General features: G+C 42.5%; 1 protein-coding gene across 1 annotated transcript; it reads right to left on the bottom strand.

Annotated features, from left to right (window-relative positions):
* Positions 1-697: 697 nt before the first annotated feature.
* On the bottom strand, positions 698-15,640 carry LOC120022380 (choline transporter-like protein 4). Its single transcript, XM_038966270.1, has 21 exons — positions 15,633-15,640; positions 15,236-15,309; positions 14,000-14,078; positions 13,590-13,689; positions 11,919-12,050; positions 9,722-9,782; positions 7,293-7,413; positions 6,664-6,747; positions 5,759-5,871; positions 4,244-4,366; positions 3,965-4,064; positions 3,654-3,746; positions 3,413-3,515; positions 2,959-3,221; positions 2,020-2,114; positions 1,805-1,908; positions 1,595-1,668; positions 1,366-1,436; positions 1,122-1,216; positions 957-1,041; positions 698-816 (listed from the first exon to the last, which is right to left on the bottom strand). Exons 1-21 carry the CDS (start codon positions 15,638-15,640, stop codon positions 698-700), a joined length of 2,097 nt encoding a protein of 698 aa, XP_038822198.1.
* Between the last annotated feature and the right edge of the window lie 9,961 nt (positions 15,641-25,601).

Genomic DNA, 25,601 nt, shown 5'->3' on the forward strand with positions numbered 1-25,601 from the left:
ATTTTCTGGAAGCTTGCTTCAAAGCTCGGGTATTTTCTGTATACCAGGGAGCTAGTTTCTTATGACAAATAAGAATTCCTGTAGAGCAATCCATCACTGTGCAAGGCAATATACAGGAGTGATGTCAGCATGGGAAAACATTTTAATAAAGTGTTAGATATAATCATAATTACAATAAAATGTTTAAAAAATATCTACAATATTACATAACATCTAAAAAAAAATATAGAATCATAAAACTGAGTGTTACTTTAACAAATAAACTAACAGAGACCTTAAACTGAAACAATATACAGAGTACTGAGGATCATAAAAAGTATTTAAAACAGTTATGGCGACGATTTCTATATCTAATAAATAATTTGCTCACTTGAGAAAAAAGTATATTTTCTGAAAACAAATAAGCACTGGGAGAGAATAAACATTTGGTTTTGGTTAGAGTTTTGGTAAGTTAGAAGGAGTAGCTGGAATTTAAGAAAATATCTAATCACACTCATAAGCGTGGACACATACATGTAATCTCAAATTGAAAGTGCAAAAAAGTGATCCATTATGGGTCAACTTTGACATGTCAGAAGGGGGAAAACAGAAGGAGTGATAAGGCTGAAAGAAAAAAGGTCACATTTCTCAGATGTTGTGATGTTTCTAGGATATTGAAAGTAACTGTGGCTCTAATTCGTCTAAAGGCACTATTTCATCAATCCTTTCCTTTGCCATTTTTAGGTCCCCTGTTCTTTTTATTGAGGATTTTCATCAGGTTCTTGGACATGTAATATGGCTTCTGCATCGTTCCGTCATGTCGCTCCAAGTCCTCCACTGTGAGAAAGGGAGAGAAAAATCGACAGGCATGTTGAAAAAAAAAATGTTGTGCAATGAAGTAAGATATGTAACAATGTAATGCATGAGTGTTCAGTATTTGATACAGTAATATTTGTTGCTGGAGGTGCTCTACTCACAGAAGCAGAGGAAAAGTGTGTCCACACACATGCTGTACACACTGAAGAATCCATGAGCAATGAGGTATGCTCCCACCACAACCACCTGTTACCACCAAGACATACAACACTGTCAATTTCTTTCTCTAACACACATTTAATTACCTGTATATATGACTCACTTACAATAATGGGCATCCAGTAATAGTTGAGCATTTCAGTACGGAAATTGCTGCCTGGTAGTCTTATTCTGCCAGAGAAGAAAAAGAAGGCCAGGACACCTGAGAAGAGAAGAGTAGAGGAGGATTGGTTAAAGATTCATTTAGACCGGTTATCCAATCACACTTCTGGCCTGTAAAATGCACAAAAGGAGCTCCCATTCAGAACTACCACCAATGATAACACCATAATAATTATGTTGTCCTCTTACCTACTCCTCCCACCACTAGCATCTTCCCAAAGAACAGCAGCAGGTCCGTCACTTTATCTAGCACCACCACCCTGAGTGGAGAGGCACAGTCAGGAAAACACGTCCCCACCACTCAGCTTTGGTTCCACAGCAGTCAATCAAATCCATGCAAAATGTTCTTATGTAAGAGGGAAAAACAACAACAACCTTCCCACAGGCATACCAACCATTACTAGAGCACATACTGTACCTGACAATGTTCCTCATTAGAAGCATGAATGCGTTTTTAGCGGAGACACAGAAGTTTTTTCCATATACGGCAATCTGTGGAAAAAAGAGGTGTGTATTAGACACCTAGCCTTAGCCTACCAGAAATATTCTATACTGGGGGAACTGAGCGAGATTGACTGACAGGGACTTGGAGTTAACAGGTATACGTGATGATGTTGTGGAGACTGACCATGATGTAGGCGTTTCTATTGAGGAACTTGATGAACTTCTCCAGACACCAGAAGCAACACTTCAGACAGCACATGAGGAACCGAGAACAGGGGTTTTGAGCCGCTAGAGAGAAAGAGACATATACATACACATATATAATAGAGCGATTACATGTTTGAATCGGATAATAATACCAACAGTTTAAGGGAAGTCCAAGGCGGCCTCCAGCCTTACCTCTGGTCTTGTGGTCCAGGTACTCCAGGATGATCCGGATTATCTGGATGAGGGTGAGGATCAGAGCACCAAATGCCAGGGAGCCAACATGGTATCTAAGAGAAACAAGAAAGAAACAGACATAGGGGGAGAGAGGGAGTTAATTGAATGGAAAGCTAACAAAATACAACATTTGATTCTGGCTCAGATTACAGAGTGTACAAAATATAAGGAACACCTGCTCTTTCCATGACAGACTGACCAGGTGAATCCAGGTAAAAGCTATGATCCCTTATTGCTGTCACTTGTTAAATCCACTTCAAATCAGTGTAGATGAAGGGGAGGAGACAGGTTAAAGCATTTGTAAGCCTTGAGACATGGAATTGTGTATGTCTGCCGTTCAAAGTGTGAATGTGGAAGACAAAATATTTAAATGCCAGGTACACCGGTTTGAGTGTCAAAAAGTGGTTAGAGCGTTGGGCCAGTAATCGAAAGGTTGCTGGATCGAATCCCCGAGCTGACAAGGTAAAAATCTGTCGTTCTGCCCCTGAACAAGGCAGTTAACCCATTGTTCCCCGGTAGGACATCATTGTAAATAAGAATTTGTTCTAAACTGACTTTCCTAGTTAAATAAAGGTTAAATAAAAAATCAAAAGAACTGCAACGATCAACAGTTTCCCGTGTGTATCAAAAATGGTCCACCACCCAAAGGACATCCAGCCAACTTGGAGCATTGGAGTTAACATGGGCCAGCATCCCTGTGGAACACTTTGACAAGTTGTAGAGTCCATGCACTGACAAAGTGAGGCTGTTCTGAGGGCAAAAGGGGGTGCAACTCAGTATTATGAAGGTGTTTCTAATGTTTGTACACTCAGTATATGGTCTGTGGACCCTCTAGTGGCCAGGCAAGGAAAGGCACCACCACACCCCTACTGTTGAAGTGTTTGTCTACTCCCTTACCGTATTGTGCGGATGAAGGCCTGGGAAAGGGGGAAGGTGGGGATGTCCGAGGGCTTGTTTAAGGCCCAGTAGTAGGAGGCGAAGGCCCCAGCCAGGCTGCACTGGCCCATGGCGATGACAAAGTTGATGCACCACAGGAAGGCCACCACGTTGTAGATCTGCAGGTAGAACAGGTTCCTCTGCAGCAGGCCCTCGTTGTTGTACTTGATGAAGATGCAGCGTGCCGATCGGCACCACGAGTAGTCTGTAGAGTTGTAGAATGTCTGAGGGAAAGATAAGGGGGAGAGATGAAAGAGGAAGGGATGAGATGAATGGAGAGATGGAAAGGGGTCAAACAGTTTTTTTTTTTTTTTTTAAGTAGATGACTGAACTAAGTAGACACATTTTCTGTATTTCTGAGTTGGGCTTTCTGCATGTATCTCTATGGGGTCAAAGTTAAATCAGGGACACTTACCTGTGGGTCACAGGTCTCATTGCCGCTGATTTGGCCACAGTTATCCTGAGTAGAGTTGAGAGCCACCACTTTGTACACTGGAGTACCTGAAGTAGCCAGATACCTAAACAACCTCTGTTAAGTGGGTTAATGATACCGTGGAGTTTGTAGACTGGAACACAGATACAAAACAGACCTTTTGTCATAAAACTATAATAGGCAGTGTAAATACCCACAAATATTTAAATGACTGAGAGGATACAGAGCAGTGATGCCCCAATAGGCCACACACACCACCAGGAGAACAAAGGTGATGAGAGGATAGAACAGCGTAGACATTATGTGACTGACAGCCCTGTGAAAGAGAGCGACATAGTTACAGGACGTGTGCTGAAAAGTTAGGTTGTATCGCAATATTGGTAGAATATTTGTCACAATACATGGTTGTGTGTGTGTGTGTGTGTGTGTGTGTGTGTGTGTGTGTGTGTGTGTGTGTGTGTGTGTGTGTGTGTGTGTGTGTGTGTGTATGGGCCAGTATGTGTAATCCTGGCTCATATATCTAACATGACTCACTTGCTGGACTCCTGGATGAGAGCGATTGCGATGAGGATTCTGGTCCGCAAAAAGATCAAGGTCAGGAGAAGAATGCCCTCTACCACAGACAGGATTATCACTGAGCGAGAAAGAAAGAAAAGAAAAGAAAAAAAGAAAGATAGATAGAAAGAAAGAGATGTAGGGAGGAAGTAGATAGGTCAACACAATGGTACAAAGTTGTCATCAGAAAGGAATGTCTGTCAGTCTGTGTACAGAAGAAAACAGACATAAAATGAGCATGTGTAATATCAGACTCACAGAAGGCCAGCCAGGTCTCCTTGACCTGAAGGTAGACCTTGAAGTCGGTGGTGAAGCCTATGTCAGTGATGGAGACAGTCGACTTTCTGTAGTTGTCATACTCCCACCAGCAGTGATATATGCCTACAGACAGACAGATTTGCAGGCAGGCAAGCAGAGCGCGACAGAAAAAAAAAACGCTTTAACCAACCTGAAAAGTCCATGTTCTTAAACCAATGTGAACTACATACACTATATATTACAAAAGTATGTGGACACAGCTTCAAATTAGTGGATTCGGTTTTTCAGCCCCACTCATTGCTGACAGGTGTATAAAATTGAGCACACAGCCATGCAGTCTCCATAGACAAACATTGGCAATAGAATGGCCTTACTGAAGAGCTCAGTGACTTTCAATGTGGCACTGTCATAGGATGCCACATTTCCAACAAGTCAGTTCGTCAAATGTCTGCCCTGCTATAGCTGCCCCGGTCAACTGTAAGTGCTGTTATTGTGAAGTGGAAATTTCTAGGGCCAACAACGGCTCAGCCGCGAAGTGGTAGTCCACACAAGCTCCCAAAACGAGACCGCCGAGTGCTGAAGCGCGTAGCATGCAAAAATCGTCTGTCCTCGGTTGTAACACTCACTACCGAGTTCCAAACTGCCTCTGGAAGCAACGTCAGCACAAGAACTGTTTGTCGGGAGATTTATGAAATGGGTTTCCACAGCCGAGCAGCCGCACACAAGCCAAAGATCACCATGTGAAATGCCAAGCGTAGGCTGGAGTGGTGTAAAGCTCGCCGCCATTGGACTCTGGAGTGATGGATCACACTATACCATCTGGCAGTCCGACGGACGAATCTGGGTTTGGCAGATGCCTGGAGAACGCTACCTGCCCCAATACATAGTGCCAATTGTAAAGTTTAGTGGAGGAGGAATAATGGTCTGGGGCTGTTATTCATGGTTCGGGCTAGGCCCCTTAGTTACAGTGAAGGGAAATCTTAACGCTACAGCATACAATGACATTCTAGTCAATTCTGTTCTTCCAACTTTGTGGCAACAGTTTGGGGAAGGTCTTTTCCTATTTCTGCATGACAATGCCCCCGTGCACAAAGCGAGGTCCATACAGAAATGGTTTGTCCAGATCAGTGTGGAAGAACTTGAAAGGCCTGAACAGAGCCACGACCTCAACCCCATCAAACACCTTAGGGATGAATCGGAACGCCGACTGCGAGCCAGGCCTAATTGCCCAACATCAGTGCCCGACCTCACTAATGCTGTTGTGGCTGAATGGAAGCAAGTCCCTGCATTAATGTTCCAACTTCTAGTGAAAAGCCTTCCCAGAAGAATGGAGGCTGTTTTGGCAGCAAAGGGGGGACCAACTCCACATTAATGCCCATGATTTTGGAATGAGATGTTCAACGAGCAGGTGTCCACATACTTTTGGTCATGTGTGTTTAGACCTACTAGAGAGAGTACACTACATACATGCTAGTAGACATATTGTTACCACACCTGTTATTATCAATGACTTACCATAGGCACCTACTGCCAACACTCCAAATATAAGAACCCAGACCATAACAGGGGCGATAAACCGCAACAGAAGGAGGAACAGAAAACTGACCACCATGGCTATGACCAGTGCACTGAGGGAGGAGAGGAGAGAGGAACATAGCTGGGTAAGAGAGTGGATTGGAAGAGCGGAGAGAGGATAAAGTTAAAAGGAGGTGGAGGAAAACAAAAATTCGAAAGAGACATTTCTGGTCATTATTAAAATATAAGGCCGGTGTCACAGATTAAGGATTATTACATAATTGACTTAAGTGATTTGTAAATATGTATCAAGCCACCGGATATACATGTCAAAGCCATGTATCTAAAGATATAGGTCTGATACAGGTAGAACACACTTTGACACCTACAGGTTTGTCCAGTTTTATAAGCACTTAGCGTCATAAGCATTAGGGCTGTGACGATACCAGTATGGCAATAATTTTTTCTTGGCAAAAATGAAAACACGAAGCAGACCAAGCTCGTCGGTCCTTTAAAAACTGTCTGTATGTCAAATATTGTGTGCTGTAGCTTGAAAAATATATAAAAATGTGACTAGATGACAACATAATGATGTTTGTTTCCAACATTAGGGCCGTTTTCCTAAAGTGAAATCCGCTTCGTGTTTTGTTTCCTTGCAGTAATACTGGTATCGTCCCGGCCCTAATAAGCATGCCATCTCTTATCAATGTTAGCTTCTATCTGCAGCAATCTCATATTTAATAAGTTAAATGTATTAAGTGTAACGTGAACGATAGAGCGACCATGCAAACTTCTCTGGTTTCTCCTGTTCTAATACCACAGCACACTGGAAATTGTGCATTGACAAGTAACTGGTGTAGGGGGTGGTCTGATGAGAAGTGAAAATGAACCCGAGAGAGACTCACGCGATGATCCACTGCCATGACGACGCAAAGTCCTCAAAGATTCTCACTCCAATCTCCTTGGCTTTGAAGCTGTTTACCATGTCACTACAAGACACACAGGGAAAAGACATGTTAATGCTAGTAATTACTGACAATGTCTTCGACAGAAAACAGCACGATGAAGAGTACTACAGGATAAATTAAGACAAAAGCAGGGACGATTTTGTTAACAGAATTTATAACGGTTGAAGATGCTGTCATCAAGGCAAAGGGTGGCTGTTGAAGAATCTTAGATATAGGGTGGCTGTTGAAGAATGTTAAATATATTTGATTTGTTTAACATTTGTTTGGTTACTACATGATTCCATATGTGTTATTTCATAGTTTTGATGTCTTCACTATTATTCTACAATGTAGAAAATCATTTTTAAAATAAAGAAAAACCATTGAATGAGTAGCTACAGTATGTCCAAACTTGACTGGTACTGTAAATATAAATAAAATATATTTTCCTTTATTATTTTCCCCTAACCCTGATTTATATTTTTCAACTGTGCTGTGATGTTTAAAAAAAATAAAAAAATAAAAAATCCTTGAATGAGTAGGTGCATCTAAACTTTTGACACACACACACACACAACACCCCCTACCCTTTTGCGTTCCCGATGCCATTGACTGTATCATTGATGCTTGATGGCAAGCCCCACGTATTGGCAAAGTCATTAGGAATATTTTTCAGAGCTGTAACATCAGGTACGCATCTTCCCAGCACTAAAGGAAAATATAAAAAGAAAACATAATTCATTTGAAATGTTTATATTTAAAACGACTTCTAGATACAGTGCATTCGGAAAATATTCAGACACGTTGACTTTTTCCACATTCTGTTACAGCCTTATTCTAAAATGTATTAAATCGTTTCCCCCCCCTCAATCTACACAAAATACCCCATAATGGGTGGGTGGGGTTATATCCTGCCTGTTTGGCCCTGTCCGGGGGTATCATCGGATGGGGCCACAGTGTCTCCTGACCCCTCCTGTCTCAGCCTCCAGTATTTATGCTGCAGTATTTTATGTGTCGGGGGGCTAGGGTCAGTTTGTTATATCTGGAGTACTTCTCCTGTCTTATCCGGTGTCCTGTGTGAATTTAAGTATGCTCTCTCTAATTCTATCTTTCTCTCGGAGGACCTGAGCCCTAGGACCATGCCTCAGGACTACCTGGCATGATGACTCCTTGCTGTCCCCAGTCCACCTGGCCGTGCTGCTGCTCCAGTTTCAACTGTTCTGCCTGCGGCTATGGAACCCTGACCTGTTCACCGGACGTGCTACCTGTCCCAGACCTGCTGTTTTCAACTCTCTAGAGACAGCAGGAGCGGTAGAACATCTTGGCCATGTTCTGTTATAATCTCCAGCCGGCACAGCCAGAAGAGGAATGGCCACCCCTCAGCCTGGTTCCTCTCTAGGTTTCTTCCTAGGTTTTGGCCTTTCTAGGGAGTTTTTCCTAGCCACCGTGCTTCTACACCTACATTGCTTGCTGTTTGGGGTTTTAGGCTGGGTTTCTGTACAGCACTTTGAGATATCAGCTGATGTAAGAAGGGCTATATAAATACATTTGATTTGATAATGAAAAAGCAAAAACAGGTTTTTAAAAATGTTAGCAAATTCATAAAAGAATCTAAAACATCACATTTACAAAAGTATTCAGACCCTTTACTCAGTACTTTTTTAAAGTGCCTTTGGCAGCGATTACAGCCTCGAGTCTTCTTGGGTATAATGCTACACGCTTGGCACACCTGTATTTGGGGAGTTTCTCCCATTCTTCTCTGCAGATCCTCTCAAGCTCTGTCAGGTCAGATGGGGAGCGTCGCTGCACAGCTATTTTCACGTCTCTCCAGAGATGTTTGATCAGGGTTTAAGTCCGGGCTCTAGCTGGCCACTCAAGGACATTCAGAGACTTGTCCCGATGCCACTCCTGCGTTCTCTTGGCTGTGTGCTCAGGGTCGTTGTCCTGTTGGAAGGTGAACCTTCGCCACAGGCTTAGGCCTGAGCACTCTGGAGCAGGTTTTCATCAAGGATCTCTGTACTTTGCTCCGTTCATCTTTCCCTCGATCCTGACTAGTCTCCCTGTCCCTGAAAAACATCCCCACAGCATGATGCTGCCACCACCATGCTTCACCGTAGGGATGGTTCCAGGTTTCCTCCACATGTAACTTGGCATTCAGGCCAAAGAGTTCAATCTTGGTTTCATCAGATCAGAAAATCTTGTTTCTAATAGTCAGTCCTTTAGGTGGCTTTTGTCAAACTCCAAGCGGGGTGTCATGTGCCTTTTACTGAGGAGTGGATTCCATCTGGCCACTCTACTATAAAGGCCTTATTGGTGGAGGGCTGCAGATGGTTGTCCTTCTGGAAGGTTCTCCCATCTCCACAGAGGGACTCTGGAGCTCTTTCAGAGTGACTACCAAGGCCCTTCTCCCCCAACTGCTCAGTTTGGCCGGGCAGCAAGCTCTAGGAAGAGTCTTGGTGGTTTCAAACTTCTTCCATTTAAGAATGATGGAGGCCACTGTGTCCTTGGGGACCTACAATGCTGCAGAAATGTTTTGGTACCCTTCCCCAGATCATTGCCTTGACACAATCCTGTCTCGGAGCTCTACGGACAATTCCTTCGACCTCATGGCTTGATATATGCTCCGACATGCAGAGTCAACTGTGGGACCTTATATAGACAGGTGTGTACCTTTCCAAATCATGTCCAATCAATTGAATTTACCACAGGTGTACTCTAATCAAGTTGTAGAAACATCTCAAGGATGATCATTGGGAACAGGATGCAGCAAAGAGTCTGACTACTTATATAAATAAGGTATCTGGTTTATATTTTTAATACATTTGCAAACATTTCTAAAAACCTGTTTTTGCTTTATCATCATGGGTTATTGTGTGTAGATTGATGAGGATTTTTTTTTTTTTATCCAAGGCTGTAACGTAACAAAATGTGGAAAAAGTCAATGGGACTGAAAATGGGACTGAATGCACTGTATGTAATTATGAAAGTGAATATGAAAAAAACAAGGATCACTCACCAGAGATTGTAGGAGTGTAGAAGAACGGACACAGCTCTTGATCCACAATTTCCTTAACTTTCTGAGGTAAAGAAAAAAAGGTTAAACTACTAATTTTGGATATTCAGAGTAAAAAAACAACTAGGAAAACCCTCCAGTTAAATCGATTTCCAAAAGACAGTCCAAAGGCTTTGAGGAGTCACTGAAAACCATGATCAATGAAAGCCTATTTGAAGAAAATGTGAATTTACAAATCCTCCGTAGTTATAGGACGGAACTTTTTAAAATGTATTAATAAAACAAATTAATGAGGCAGATCAGCTTTAATATTGCAGATAAGATTGTTGTTTCCATCAATGTAATTGTCCGCATAATTTCCAATCTTCGATATACACACACATATATACACACACACACACACACACACACACACACAGTACCAGTCAAAAGTTTGGACACCTACTCATTCAAGGGTTTTTTCTTATTTTTTAAAAAACTATTTGACATTGTAGAATAATAGTATAGACATCAAAACAATGAAATAACACATATGGAATCATGTAGTAACCAAAAAAGTGTTAAACAAATCAAATATATTTTATAATTTATGTTGTTCAAAGTAGCCACCCTTTGCCTTGATGATAGCATTGCACACTCTCAGCATTGCATTCTCAGCATTGCATTCAGTCAACCAGCTTCATGAGGAATGCTTTACCAACAGTCTTGAAGGAGTTCCCACGTATGCTGAGCACTTGTTGGCTGCTTTTCCTTCACTCTGCGGTCCAACTCATCCCAAACCAACTCAATTGGGTTGAGGTCGGGTGATTGTGGAGGCCAGGCCATCTGATGTAGCACCATCACTCTCCTTCTTGGTCAAATAGCCCTTAACCAGTCTTGAGGTGTGTTTTGGGTCATTGTCCTGTTGAAAAACAAATTATAGTCCCACTAAGCGCAAACCAGATGGGATGGTGTATTACTGCAAAATGCTGTGGTAGCCATGCTGGTTTAGTGTGCCTTGAATTCTAAATAAATCACTGACAGTGTCACCAGCAAAGCACACCCACACCTCCTCCTCCATGCTTGACGGTGGGAACCACGCATGCAGAGATCATCCGTTCACCTACTCTGCGTCTCACAAAGACAGCGGTTGGAACCAAAATTCTCAAATTTGGACTCATCAGACCAAAAGGACAGATTTCCACCAGTCTAATGTCCATTGCTCATGTTTCTTGGCCCAAGCAAGTCTCTTCTTATTATTAGTGTCCTTTAGTAGTGGTTTCTTTGCAGCAATTCAACCATGAAGGCCTCACACAGTCTCCTCTGAACAGTTGATGTTGAGATGTGTCTTACTTGAACTCTGAAGAATTTATTAGTGCTGCAATCTGAGGTGCAGTTTACTCTAATGCACTTATCCTCTGCAGCAGAGGTAACTCTGGGTCTTCCTTTCCAGTGGCAGTGCTCATGAGAGCCAGTTTCATCATACCGCTTGATGGTTTTTGTGACTGCACTTGAAGAAACTTTCAAAGTTCTTGAAATTTTCCAGATTGACTGACCTTCATGTCTTAAAGTAATGATGGACTTTTGTTTCTCTTCACTCATTTGAGCTGTTCTTGCCATAATATGGACTTGGTCTTCTACCAAATAGGGCTATCTTCTGTATACCACCCCTACCTTGTCACAACACAACTGATTGGCTCCAAAGCATTAAGAAGGAAAGAAATTCCACAAATTAACAATTGAAATGCATTCCAGGTGACTACCTCATGAGGCTGGTTGAGAGAATGCCAAGAGTGTGCAAAGCTGTCATCAAGGCAAAGGGTGGCTACTTTGAAGAATCTCAAATGTTAAATATATTTTGATTTGTTTAAATCTGTTTTGGTTACTACATGATACCATATATGTTATCTCAGTTTTGATTTCTTCACTATTATTCTACAATGTAGAAAATAGTCAAAATAAAGAAAAACCCTTGAATGAGTAGGTGTGTCCAAACTTGAATATTTTCCCCTAACCCTGATTTATATTTGAAATATATTTTTCAACTGTGCTGTGATGTTTCAGAAAAGTTCTGAATCTTTCTAATCTCATAGATTCTACATATTGTAAATTCAAGATTTTTTTTTGCTAAGAGTATTATTAATCAATTGACTATGACTTTTTAAAATCACCCAGCAGTGTAATTAGCAGAGTTGGCTCCAAGCAAATGGATGGGACTTACCAGTGTAGTTCTTGCTAGATCAAAGGATGACACGCAGAGTGATTGGTTGAAGTAGTCTTGTGGCTTGGCATTCGGTAAGTAGGCAATAGGATTGAGAGCCCAGAACACATCTGGGCACTTTTCCACACACACCTGCAGGGTGAGGAATGAAGAGGTATTCACATTGTGACTGAAACCTGATGCCTGTCCCAGATGTTTTTATTTAACCAGGTAGGCAAGTTGAGAACAAGTTCTCATTTACAATTGCGACCTGGCCAAGATAAAGCAAAGCAGTTCAACACATACAACAACACAGAGTTACACATGGAGTAAACAAACATACAGTCAATAATACAGTAGAAAAATAAGTATATATACAATGTGAGCAAATGAGGTGAGATAAGGGAGGTAAAGGCAAAAAAAAGGCCATGGTGGCGAAGTAAATACAATATAGCAAGTAAAACACTGGAATGGTAGATTTGCAGTGGAAGAATGTGCAAAGTAGAGATATAAATAATGGGGTGCAAAGGAGCAAAATAAATAAATACAGTAGGGGGAGAGGTAGTTGTTTGGGCTAATTTATAGATGGGCTATGTACAGGTGCAGTAATCTGTGAGCTGCTCTGACAGCTGGTGCTTAAAGCTAGTGAGGGAGATAAGTGTTTCCAGTTTCAGGGATTTTTGTAGTTCATTCCAGTCATTGGCAGCAGAGAACTGGAAGGAGAGGCGGCCAAAGGAAGAATTGGTTTTGGGGGTGACCAGCGAGATATACCTGCTGGAGCGCGTGCTTCAGGTGGGTGCTGCTATGGTGACCAGCGAGCTGAGATAAGGAGGGACTTTACCTAGCAGGGTCTTGTAGATGACCTGGAGCCAGTGGGTTTGGCGGCGAGTATGAAGCGAGGGCCAGCCAACCAGAGCGTACAGGTCGCAGTGGTGGGTAGTATATGGGGCTTTGGTGACAAAACGGATGGCACTGTGATAGACTGCATCCAATTTATTGAGTAGGGTATTGGAGGCTATTTTGTAAATGACATCGCCGAAGTCGAGGATCGGTAGGATGGTCAGTTTTACAAGGGTATGTTTGGCAGCATGAGTGAAGGATGCTTTGTTGCGAAATAGGAAGCCAATTCTAGATTTAATTTTGGATTGGAGATGTTTGATGTGAGTCTGGAAAGAGAGTTTACAGTCTAACCAGACACCTAGGTATTTGTAGTTGTCCACATATTCTAAGTCAGAACCATCCAGAGTAGTGATGTTGGACGGGCGGGCAGGTGCAGGTAGCGATCGGTTGAAGAGCATGCATTTAGTTTTACTTGTATTTAAGAGCAATTGGAGGCCACGGAAGGAGAGTTGTATGGCATTGAAGCTCGTCTGTAGGGTTGTTAACACAGTGTCCAAAGAAGGGCCAGAAGTATACAGAATGTGTAACGGGGATCATTATTGTAGCAACGATATGCAGATACACATGACATTTTGGGATGTAGAGACCATAAGAAAAATGCCTCACACAAATAAAAATTAAATAGAAGAGAACTTGTATGAACGGGTTGGTGAAGACATTACATATAAAATACAATTTGACCCAGAAACACACACTCGCACTCAATGGGACATTGTAGATGTGCACAGAGTTCCTTATTACTCCTGACATTAGCCTTAGAAACTAGAACATTATGGTGTGATGTTACTGTACCTGTGTGGTGGGGCACTGTAACCCATTAAGGGTGGCGGCCATGATGTTGATTGATGTGACACATTTCAGTATGTCAAAGTAGAACACACTGGGTTGAGCTCTGGGAAAGGAAAATGTAACAGTTTGTATTGTACTCACAGAATCCTAACTATGCATTGTGAATGAAATATATAATATGACAGTTCAATATACTGTATAGTGAGGAATGCCAAGATTGAATTATTAACCCAGATGACATGTCTGACTGGATTTGCCAGATTTTCCACTTTTATCTGTTGCATTTATGGCAAAAATGCATAGTAAATTCACATTACATAGCCTCAAGTCTTCTAAACTTCTGAATAAAATTATACTTGGTTCATAAAGGATTTCAAGTTCAAACACATCACGGACCCCAGAGAGGTCCTTACTTATTGAGCCCGATGCCACAGAACATTCCGGTAGAGTTCCGTGGGTAGAGGACATGTCGGGGATCACCATAAAGCCAGGCTGGTGGAAATATAAAAACAAAACACATCAATATCTAAACAGGGAGGTGGGGACCCCAATACATTTACCACAGTCAAATAATACAAGAGCAAATTAACATACACTACCATTCAAAAGAAAATGGAAGATTCTTTGACGAAAGCAAAGTTTGAAGGACACAATTATTATTTCAATTAAAAAGAATTATTTATAACCTTGTCAACATATATTTCCTATCCATTTTGCAACTCATTTCATGTATATTTTCATGGAAAACAAGGACATTTATAAGTGACCCCAAACTTTTGAAAGGTAGAGTACAAAGCTCATTGACATCAACAACTTAATTTGGTTTTATATACTAAACCACTACTCCCCTCCTTTCAATAAAAGGCCTACTGTATATCCGATCAATGCACAATATCCTTTCCCATTAATCAGATACTAAGCTATTGACATTGGCAATATATTCATATGACCTCCTTATCAGGCAGCTCTATTGACTCAAAAAAAGCAGAGTGAGTGCCTGCTGGAATGTGTTTGATAACAGGATGTTGTGGGTGAGGGTGAGCTTCTGCTTTGGAACTTCTCTTTGGAAACACCTTGGGTGTGAGTCAGAGGAGGGAGGCCTTTCGACCGAAAGACAAAAAGGAGGAGAATATCAAGGCCATAGAGATACCTTATAATTATAGAGAAAGGTGAGGGTATAGACTTTGAAGGGAAAAGTCAGAAAATCATAGAACCAATGACAAGCTTATGTTTCCAGTGCACTCTCGACAATGGAGGTGCTGTTCTCACTTGTGAGTGGCGATTTGACGAACTGTTGGAATTGAGGAAGGGACCAGGGTGATTACATCACTGTTGTTTTGTTTAGCCAGCATGGCCGGACTGTGCGTTCTGCCTGCAAATACTACATTTACATAAGGCATTATGGCGAGGACACCTGAGTTTCAAAAGGGATGTAAGAGTCATAAAGAGAGATTGACAGCCAGAGAGAGAAGCCAGGAATCAGACGTCATCTAATAGTGAGAGAAAAAGAGAGAGAAAGAGCGAAAGAGGCTGAGCTAAAGAGAGAAAACAAAATACAGCAACACATACAGAATGAGTATGATGAGTGTGTGAGAGAAAATGTGAGAGGGGCTGAGAGAGGTGGGAGGTGCGTAGAAGGCCCATCTTACCCAAAATCCCCACCGCCATGTAGCCAAGGATGACGACAATGAAGAGAACACAGCAGATGATGTCAGTGCAACCTCTGAGGGAGAATGGAAATACAATGACACACATAGTGATTTTGAGCATTGCTGTGGCATAAATGCCCCCAGGCTGAAAAATATGTGACAGAAAGTGTGCCCACGAAAGGCACTTGAGACATACAATGGGCAATTTGCACACAGAGATAGTGGTAGTTAGGGCTTTGTAGCTTGGTAGGCTCTGTAAGCCTTGTAGAGAGCAAGAGACAAAATTATTGAGAGAGAGAGGTAGTGAGCTCATGGGCTCCTGAGTTCTTCTGCAAAAAGATAGAATTATAGTTGGATAAATATAGATAAACTTGCATTTTTTCCCGCAAGGACTAACCTCAACATCAAAACCTTCAATCCAAATAAAAATTCCATACATAAAACCTTGAATTTGGACAAAATTACCTGAATGGACTATTACTACCAAGGACTATCAAGAAAAAGAACTTCTAACAAACCAAAACCTGCAGAAGAAACACAGCGGAACCTGGAAAATACCATCCAACACAAAACAGAGTGAGTAATATTCAGTCTAAAGCTACTTCTGAAGCCAAAAAGTAAAATGACAATAATCTATAGGTAATTTTGTTTTATAAAACTAAGTAAATAAGTATACTAAGCTACCAAGCTGCTAGGACAGAATAGACCTGGCTGCAACTTCAATTAGCACTGAAGTGTGAAGTCAGATGTGTGAAAACTCTTGAGCCCAACAATGGCAGTTTCACAGCCCAGGACACTCCCCCAGAGAAGCCAGCAGAACAGCCCACCTCAGACACAAACCACAACGGGACAGACAACACGGGACCCACCAACCCAACGGACACCCCACCCCCTCCTAACAGCCCCCCTGATAGCCCTCTTGACAACCCCCACACATCCACTAAGAACACAAAGCTAGAGATTGTGTTCCTCATTGACTCAAATGGCAAATACATTCAAGAGGATAAACTTTTTCCCCAAACACAAAGTGGCTAAACTCTGGTGCCCAAACACTAGGCATGCCCTGGAGCTGTTGTCAGAGGACAGACTAGGGTTGAAAAAGCTTCTTCCACTTTCCCCAACACACAAGTGGTGATCTCCACCCTGCTACCATGAAAAAACGTTCACCCTTCCACCATACAGCGAGTGAATGCAAGCATTTTGCGAGACTGTGCCTCAAGCTAATGTCTACCTGGCCCACCACTCCACCCCAGCCTTTACAACCAGGTCCACCTCTACAAGGCAGCAATCCCAACTTTTTCCAGTACCCTGAAGGACGTCACCCTCAAACCGTAGCCCCAGCACCACACACAGGAGCAACGGACACCCTGTCCAGACCAGCGAGACACCCTCCCAGACCTGCAAGACTCCCTCCCGAAGGACCTGCACCGAGAGAGCCGACGCCAAGAGGACCTACACCCAGACCACAGCATCCCATCCACCAAACTACCAGGTGTGAAACAGGGAAGAGACTCATGGGGTATGGTCATTTTGTATAGAGCAGACCTAACCCACTCAATTTAAAATAGTCAAAACAGGAACATTTTACATCTGGCTAGAAATGATCTCAACAGAGAAAAATGTCCTCGTGTTCTACCTATATCCCCCTAATAGAATCCCCATACTTTAACGATGACAGCTTCTCTATCCTAGAGGGGGAGATCAACCATTTCCAGGCCCAGGGACATGTACTAGTCTGTGGCGACCTAAATGCCAGAACTGGACAAGAACCTGACACCCTTAGCACACAGGGGGACAAAGACCTACCTGGAGGTGACAGCATTCCCTCCCCCATATACCTCCCTCGACACAACTACGACAACATAAACAGCAAAAACGGGTCACAACTCCTGCAGCTCTGTCGGACGCTGGGTATCTACATAGTCAATGGTAGGCTTCGAGGGGACTTCTATGGTAGGTACACCTATAGCTCATCTCTTCGCAGTAGTACCGTAGACTACTTTATCACTGACCTCAACCCAGAGTCTCAGATCACAGAAAAATCACACTCCTTGAACAAAGCTATGCTGAATCATGAGGCAACAAAGCAAATGGAAATTAATCATATTAAGAAATGCTATAGATGGATGGAAAGTAGTGTGGAAATCTACCAATAAACTATTAGGCAACAACAAATTCAATCCCTTCTAGACAATTTCCTAGACAAAATGTTTCACTGTAATAGTGAAGGTATACATTTGGCAGTAGAAAACCTAAACAGGTTTTGACCTCTCAGCTTCTCTATCAAATCTAAAAATGTCAAGTAGACAACCTAAGAAAATGAACATAATAACAAATGGTTTGATGAAGAATATAAAAACCTAAGAAAGAAATTGAGAAACCTATCCAACCAAAAACATACAGACCAAGAAAACCTGAGCCTACGCCTTCACTATGGTGAATCACTAAAACAATACACAAATACACTACGGAAAAAGAAGGAACAGCACGTCAGAAATCAGCTCAATGTAATTTAAGAATACATAGAATTGAACCACTTCTGGGAAAAATGGAAAACTCTAAACAAACACGAAGAGTTATCTATCCAAAACTGAGATGTATGGATAAACCACTTCTCCGATCATTTTGTCTCTTTAACAAAGAACAAACAGCAAAAACATATACATGATCAAATACAAATCTTAGGATCAACTATTAAAGACTACCAGAACCCACTGGATTCTCCAATGACATTGAATGAACTATAGGACAAAATACAAACCCTCCAATCCAAAAAGGCCTGTGGGGTTGATGGCATCCTAAATGAAATGATAAAATATACAGACTACAAATTCCAATTGGCTATACTTAAACTCTTTAACATCATCCTCAGCTCTGGCATCTCCCCCAATATTTGGAACCAAGGACTGATCATCCCAATCCACAAAAGTGGAGACAAATTTGACCCCAATAACTACCGTGGGATATGCGTCAACAGTAACCCTGGGAAAATCCTCTGCATTATCATTAACAGAAGACTCATACAGTTCCTCAGCGAAAACAATGTACTGAGCAAATGTCAAATTGGCTTTTTACCAAATTCCCGTTCAACAGACCACGTATTCACCCTGCACACCCTAATTGACAAACAAACAAACCAATACAAAGGCAAAGTCTCATGCTTTGTTGATTTAAATTTGTCATAAGGGTCTGCTATACAAATTGATGGAAAGTGGTGTTGGGTGAAAAACATACAACATTATAAAAGTAATGTACACAAACAACAAGTGTGAGGTTAAAATTGGCAAACACACACATTTCTTTCCACATCGCCGGGGGGTGAGACAGGGATGCAGCTTAAGCCCCACCCTCTTCAGCATATATATATATATATATATATATATATATATATATATATATATATATATATATATATATATATATATATATATATCAATGAATTGGCGAGAGCACAAGAACAGTGCAGCACCCAGCCTCACCTTACTAGATAGAATCTGATGTCTACTGTTTGCTGATGATCTGGTGCTTCTGTCCCCAACCAAGGAGGGCCTACAGAAGCACCTAGATCTTCTGCACAGATTCTGTCAGACATGGGCCCTGACAGTAAATCACAGTAAGATAAAAAATAATGGTGTTCCAAAAAAGGTCCAGTTGCCAGGACCATGAATACAAATTCCATCTTGACACCGTTGCCCTAGAGCACACAAGAAACGATACGTCGCTCAGCCTAAACATCAGCGCCACAGGGAACTTCCACAAAGCTGTGAACAATCTGAGAGACAAGGCAAGAGGTGCCTTCTATGTCATCAAAAGGAACATAAAATTCAATATACCAATCTTGCTAAAAATACTTAAATTAAATTCAAGTTATAGAAACCATTGCCCATTATTGTTGTGAGGTCTGGGGTCCTATCACCAACCAAGAATTCACAAAATGGGACAAACACCAAATTGAGACTGCATGCAGAATTCTGCAAAAATATCCTCTGTGTACAACAAAAAACAAAAAATAATGCATTCAGAGAAGAATTAGGCCGATCACCCGCTAACGATCAAAATCCAGAAAAGCGCCGTTAAATTCTACAACCAGCTAAAAGGAAGCGATTTCCAAACATTCCATAACAAAGCCATCACCTAAAGAGAAATTAATCTGGTGAAGAACCCCTGAGCAAGCTGGTCCTGGGGCTTTGTTCACAAACACCCCACAGAGCCCCAGGACAGCAACACAATTAGACCCAACCAAATCATCCCTTTACACTTGTGTGTATAAGGTAGCTGTTGTGAAATTGTTAGGTTAGATTACTCTATGGTTATTACTGCATTGTCGGAACTAGAAGCACAAGCATTTCGCTACGCTCGCATTAACATCTGCTAACCATGTGTATGTGACAAATAACATTTTATTTGCTCATGAGAAAAAAAAGATAATTACTTGACACATTGGAAAGATTTTACAAAAAAAACAGAGCAAACTAGAAGAATATTTGGCCCTGAACAGAGAGTGCACAGTGGCAGAATACCTGACCACTGTGACTGACCCAAAATTAAGGAAATCTTTGACTATGTATAGACTCAGTGAGCATAGCCTTGCTATTGAGAATGGCAGCCGAAGGCAGACCTGGCTCTCAAGAGAAGACAGGCTTTGTGCACACTGCCCACAAAATTAGGTGGAAACTGAGCTGCACTTCCTGACCGCCTGCCAAATGTATGACCATAGAGTCACATATTTCCATCAGATTACACAGACCCACAAAGAATTTGAAAACAAATCCAATTCCCATATCTATTGGGTGAAATACCACAGTGTGCAATCACAGCAACAATATGTGTGACCTGTTGCCACAAGAAAAGGGCAACCAATGAAGAACAAACACCATTGTAAATACAACCTAGATTTATGTTTATTTATTTTCCCTTTTGTACTTTTAACTATTTGCACATAATGACATTTGAAATGTTTTTATTATTTTGGAACTTTTGTGAGGGGTAGCTCTCCATTTTCTTTCTCTCTTTTATTGAATAGGTTACGGTCCGGGTGAAATATTATCAATTATGTTTGTTAAAAACAACCTGAGGATTGATTATAAAAAACATTTGACATGTTTCTACGAACATTACGGATACTTTGGAGCAACGAAAGGCTCTGGAGCAACGAACCGCCCTTGCTGTCTCTGCCTGGCCGGTTCCCCTCTCTCCACTGGGATTCTCTACCTCTAACCCTATTACAGGGGCTGAGTCATTTGACATGGACTAGGAGGGGTGCGTCACTTGAGTGGGTTGAGGTACTGACGTTATCTTCCTGTCTGGGTTGGCGCCCCCCCTTGGTTTGTGCTGTGGTGGAGATCTTTGTGGGCTATACTCGGCCTTGTCTCAGGATTGTAAGTTGGTGGTTGAAGATATCCCTCTAGTGGTGCGGGGGCTGTGCTTTGGCAAAGTGGGTGGGGTTATATCCTTCCTGTTTGGCCCTGTCCAGGGGTATCATCGGATGGGGCCACAGTGTCTCCTGACCCCTCCTGTCTCACTCTCCAGTATTTATGCTGCAGTAGTTTGTGTCGGGGGGCTAGGGTCAGTTGGTTATATCTGGAGTACTTCTCCTGTCTTATCCAGTGTCCTGTGTGAATTTAAGTATGCTCTCTCTAATTCTCTCCTTCTCTCTTTCTTTCTCTCTCTCGGAGGACCTGAGCCCTAGGACCATACGTCAGGACTACCGGGCATGATGACTCCTTGCTGTACCCAGTCCACCTGGCCTTGCTGCTGTTCCAGTTTCAACTGTTCTGCCTGCGGTTATGGAACCCCTACCTGTCCCAGACCTGCTGTTTTCAACTCTTAATGATCGGCTATGAAAAGCCAACTGACATTTATTCCTGATTATTATTTGACCATGCTTGTCATTTATGAACATTTTGAACATCTTGGCTCTCTCTAATTCTCTCCTTCTCTCTTTCTTTCTCTCTCTCGGAGGAACTGAGCCCTAGGACCATACGTCAGGACTACCGGGCATGATGACTCCTTGCTGTCCCCAGTCCACCTGGCCTTGCTGCTGTCCCAGTTTCAACTGTTCTGCCTGCGGTTATGGAACACCTACCTGTCCCAGACCTGCTGTTTTCAACTCTTAATTATCGGCTATGAAAAGCCAACTGACATTTATTCCTGATTATTATTTGACCATGCTTGTCATTTATGAACATTTTGAACATCTTGGCCATGTTCTGTTATAATCTCCACCCGGCACAGCCAGAAGAGGACTGGCCACCCCTCATAGCCTGGTTCCTCTCTAGGTTTCTTCCTAGGTTTTGGCCTTTCTAGGGAGTTTTTCCTAGCCACCGTGCTTCTACACCTGCATTGCTTGCTGTTTGGGGTTTTAGGCTGGGTTTCTGTACAGTACTTCGAGATATTAGCTGATGTACGAAGGGCTATATAAAATAAACTTGATTGATTGATGAACATTTTGAACATCTTGGCCATGTTCTGTTATAATCTCCACCCGGCACAGCCAGAAGAGGACTGGCCACCCCTCATAGCCTGGTTCCTCTCTAGGTTTTGGCCTTTCTAGGGAGTTTTTCCTAGCCACCGTGCTTCTACACCTGCATTGCTTGCTGTTTGGGGTTTTAGGCTGGGTTTCTGTACAGCACTTCGAGATATTAGCTGATGTACGAAGGGCTATATAAAATAAACTTGATTGATTGACTTTTTTGGAATTTACGTCGAACGGAACGAGGCTTTGGTTTTCTGAACATAACGCGCAACCCAAATGGTGTTTTTTTGTTATAAAAGTAATATTTATCGAACAAGAAGAACATTTATTGTGTAACTGGGAGTCTCGTGAGTGCAAACATCAGAAGATTATCAAAGGTAAGCGATTCATTTTATTGCTTTTCTGACTTTCGTGACCATGCTAATTTGGGGCTAACTGTTCTAGCATTGATTGATACACTCACAAAAGCTTGGATTTCTTTCGCTGTAAAGCATATTTTCAAAATCTGACACGATAGGTGGATTAACAACAAGCTAAGCTGTGTTTTGGTATATTTCACTTGTGATTGCATGATTATAAATATTTTTAGTAATATTTTGCGCCCTGCAATTCAGCGGTTGTTTAGGAAAATGATCCCGCTAAAGGGATCCGTAGCGCAGAGAAGTTAATGTTATTTCTATTGTTTATTTCACTTTTGTTTATAAATAATAAAATGGCGCCGGAGAAGAAGGCAGACGTTATACGTGTCCCCAAACGACTGTGTTTTTTGTTTGTTTATTTGCTTTGTTTGTAACAATTTTTTTTATTATTTTGTACAAAATGCTGCTGCTACCGTCTCTTATGACCGAAAATAACTTCTGGACATCAGGACTGCGATTACTCACCACCGACTGGCAGAATCCTTTTTTTCCTTTAACGAGTCTGACCACCCCAACGCGAACGATATACTGCTTTCTCGGGAACAGGCCCAGATCCCTGTGATTTGCGTGAAGAGAAGTCGGAGAAAAAGGGGCCAGACGGTGGGCTGCTTTCTGAGAATTCGAAGGCGATCGAATAAACTCCCACTTCCTTCCATACTGCTAGCAAACGTGCAATCTTTGGAGAATAAATCGATGAACTACGCAGAAGATTAAACTACCAACGGGACATTCAAAACTAATATCCTATGCTTCACGGAGTTGTGGCTGAATGACGGCATTATCAACATACAGCTGGCTGGTTATACGCTGTACCGGTAGGATAGAACAGCAGCCTCTGGTAAGACAGGGCGGCGCACTATGTATTTTTGTAAATAACAGCCGGTACACGATATCAAAGGAAGTCTCGAGCTAATGCTCGTCTGATGTAGAGTATCTCATGATAAACTGTAGACCACACTATCTACCTACCTATTTTTCGTAACTGTTCACATACTACCACATTCAGAGGGTGGCACTAAGACAGCATTGAATGAGCTGTATTCCGCCATAGGCAAACAAGAAAACGCTCACCCAGAGTCGGTGCTCCTAGTAGCCGGGGACTTTAATGCAGGGAAACTTAAATCCATTTTATCAAATTTCTGCCAGCATGTTAAAATGTGCAACCAGAGGGGAAAAACAACTCTGGACCACCTATACTCCACACACAGAGATGCATACAAAGCTCTCCCTCACCCTCCATTTGGAAAATCTGACCATAATTCTATCCTCCTGCTTACAAGCAAAAATTAAAGGAAGCACCATTGACTATATCAATAAAAAAAAGTGGTCAGATGAAGCGGCTGCTAAGCTACAGGACTTTTGCTAGCACAGACTGGAATATGTTCTGGGATTCCTCCAATGGCATTGAAGAGTACACCACATCAGTCATTGGCTTCATCAATAAGTGCATCAATGACGTCGTCCCCACAGTGATCATAAGTACATACCCCAACCAGAAGCCATGAATTACAGGCAACATCTGCACTGAGCAAAAATTCAAGAGCTGCCGCTTTCAAGTAGCGGGACTCTAACCCAGAAGCTTATAAGAAATCCTTCTATGCCCTCCGACGAACCATCAAACAGGCAAAGTGTCAATACAGGACCAAGATCGAATCGTACTACACCGGCTCTGACGCTCATCGGATGTGGCAGGGCTTGCAAACCATTACAGACTACAAAGAGAAGCACAGCCGAGAGCCTCCCAGTGACACAAGCCTACCAGATGAGCTAAAATACTTATATTTTAGCTCGTCTATTTTTGCTCGAGGCAAATAACACTGAAACATGCATGAGAGCACCAGCTGTTCCGGATGACTGTGATCACACTTTCCGTAGCCGATGTGATTAAGACCTTTAAACACGTCAACATTCACAAGGCCGTAGGGCCAGACGGATTACCAGGACGTGTACTGTGAGCACGCGCTGACCAACTGGCAAGTGTCTTCACTGACATTTTCAACCTCTCCGAGTCTGTAATACCAACATGTTTTAAGCAGACCACCATAGTGCCTGTGCCCTAAGGTAACCTGCCAAAATGACTACTGACACATAGTACTCACATCTGTAGCCATGAAGTGCTTTGAAAGGCTGGTCATGGCTCATATCAATGCCATTATCCCAGAAACCCTAGACCCACTTCAATTTGCATACCGCCCCAACAGATCCGCAGATGATGCCATCTCTATTGCACTATTGCACCCTTTCCCAACTGGACAAAGGGAACACTTATGTGAGAATGCTATTCATTGACTACAGCTTAGCCTTCAATACCATAGTGCCCTCAAAGAACATCAATAAGCTAAAGACCCTGAGATTAAACACCTCCCTCTGCAACTAGATCCTGGACTTCCTGACAGGCTGCCCCCAGGTGGTAAGGGTAGGAAACAACACATCTGCCACGCTGATCCTCAACACGGGGGCCCCTCAGGGGTGCGTGCTCAGTCCCCTCCTGTACTCCCTGTTCACTCATGACTGCACGGCCAGGCACAGCTCCAACACCATCATTAAGTTTTCCGATGACACAACAATGGTAGGCCTGATCACCGACAACGATGAGACAGCCTGTAGGGAGCCATGTGGTGCCAGGACAAAAACCTCTCCCTCAACGTCATCAAGACAAAGGAGATGATTGTGGACTACAGGAAAAAAGAGGACCGAGCACGCCCCCATTCTCATCGACGGGGGTGTAGTGGAGCAGGTTGAGAGCGTCAAGTTCCTTGGTGTCCACATCATCAACAAACTAACATGGTCAAGCACACCAAGACAGTTGTGAAGAGGGCACAACAAAACCTATTCCCCCTCAAGAGACTGAAAAGATTTGGCATGGATCCTCAAAAGGTTCTACAGCTGCACCATCGAGAGCATCCTGTCTGGTTGCATCACTGCCTGGTATGGCAACTGCTCTGCCTCCGACCACAAGGCACTACAGAAGGTAGTGTGAACAGCCCAGTACATCACTGGGGCCAAGCTTCCTGCCATCCAGGACCGCTATACCAGGCGGTGTGAGAGGAAGGACCTACAAATTGTCAAAGACTCCAGCCACCCAAGTCATAGACAGTTCTCTCTGCTACCGTACAGCAAGCGGTACCAGAGCGCCAAGTCTAGGTCCAAGAGGCTTCTAAATAGCTTCTACCCCCAAGCCATAAGACTCCTGAACACCTACTCAAATGGCTACCTAGACTATTTGCATTGACCCCGCCCTCCCTTTTACACCACTACTACTCTCTGTTGTTATCATCTCCCTTTAATAACTCTACCTACATGTACATATTACCTCAACTAACCGGTGCCCCCCCACATTGACTCTGTACCGGTACCCCCCTGTATATAGTCTCGCTATTGTTATTTTTCTGCTACTCTTTAATTACCTGTTACTTTTATTTCTTATTCTTATCCATATTTTTTTAAACTGCATTGTTGGTTAGGGGCTCGT

This window comes from Salvelinus namaycush, chromosome 27 (genome assembly GCF_016432855.1).
Source record: "Salvelinus namaycush isolate Seneca chromosome 27, SaNama_1.0, whole genome shotgun sequence".
NCBI lineage: Eukaryota > Metazoa > Chordata > Actinopteri > Salmoniformes > Salmonidae > Salvelinus > Salvelinus namaycush.

Excerpts from the sequence above, each read along its gene's own strand:
- LOC120022380 (XM_038966270.1), bottom strand. Across the intron at positions 12,051-13,589 it reads TACAGTGCCCCACCACACAG|GTGTGTGTGGAAAAGTGCCC; the intron begins GTACAGTAACAT and ends CTCACCCTGCAG. Across the intron at positions 9,783-11,918 it reads ATCTAGCAAGAACTACACTG|AAAGTTAAGGAAATTGTGGA; the intron begins GTAAGTCCCATC and ends TCTTTACCTCAG.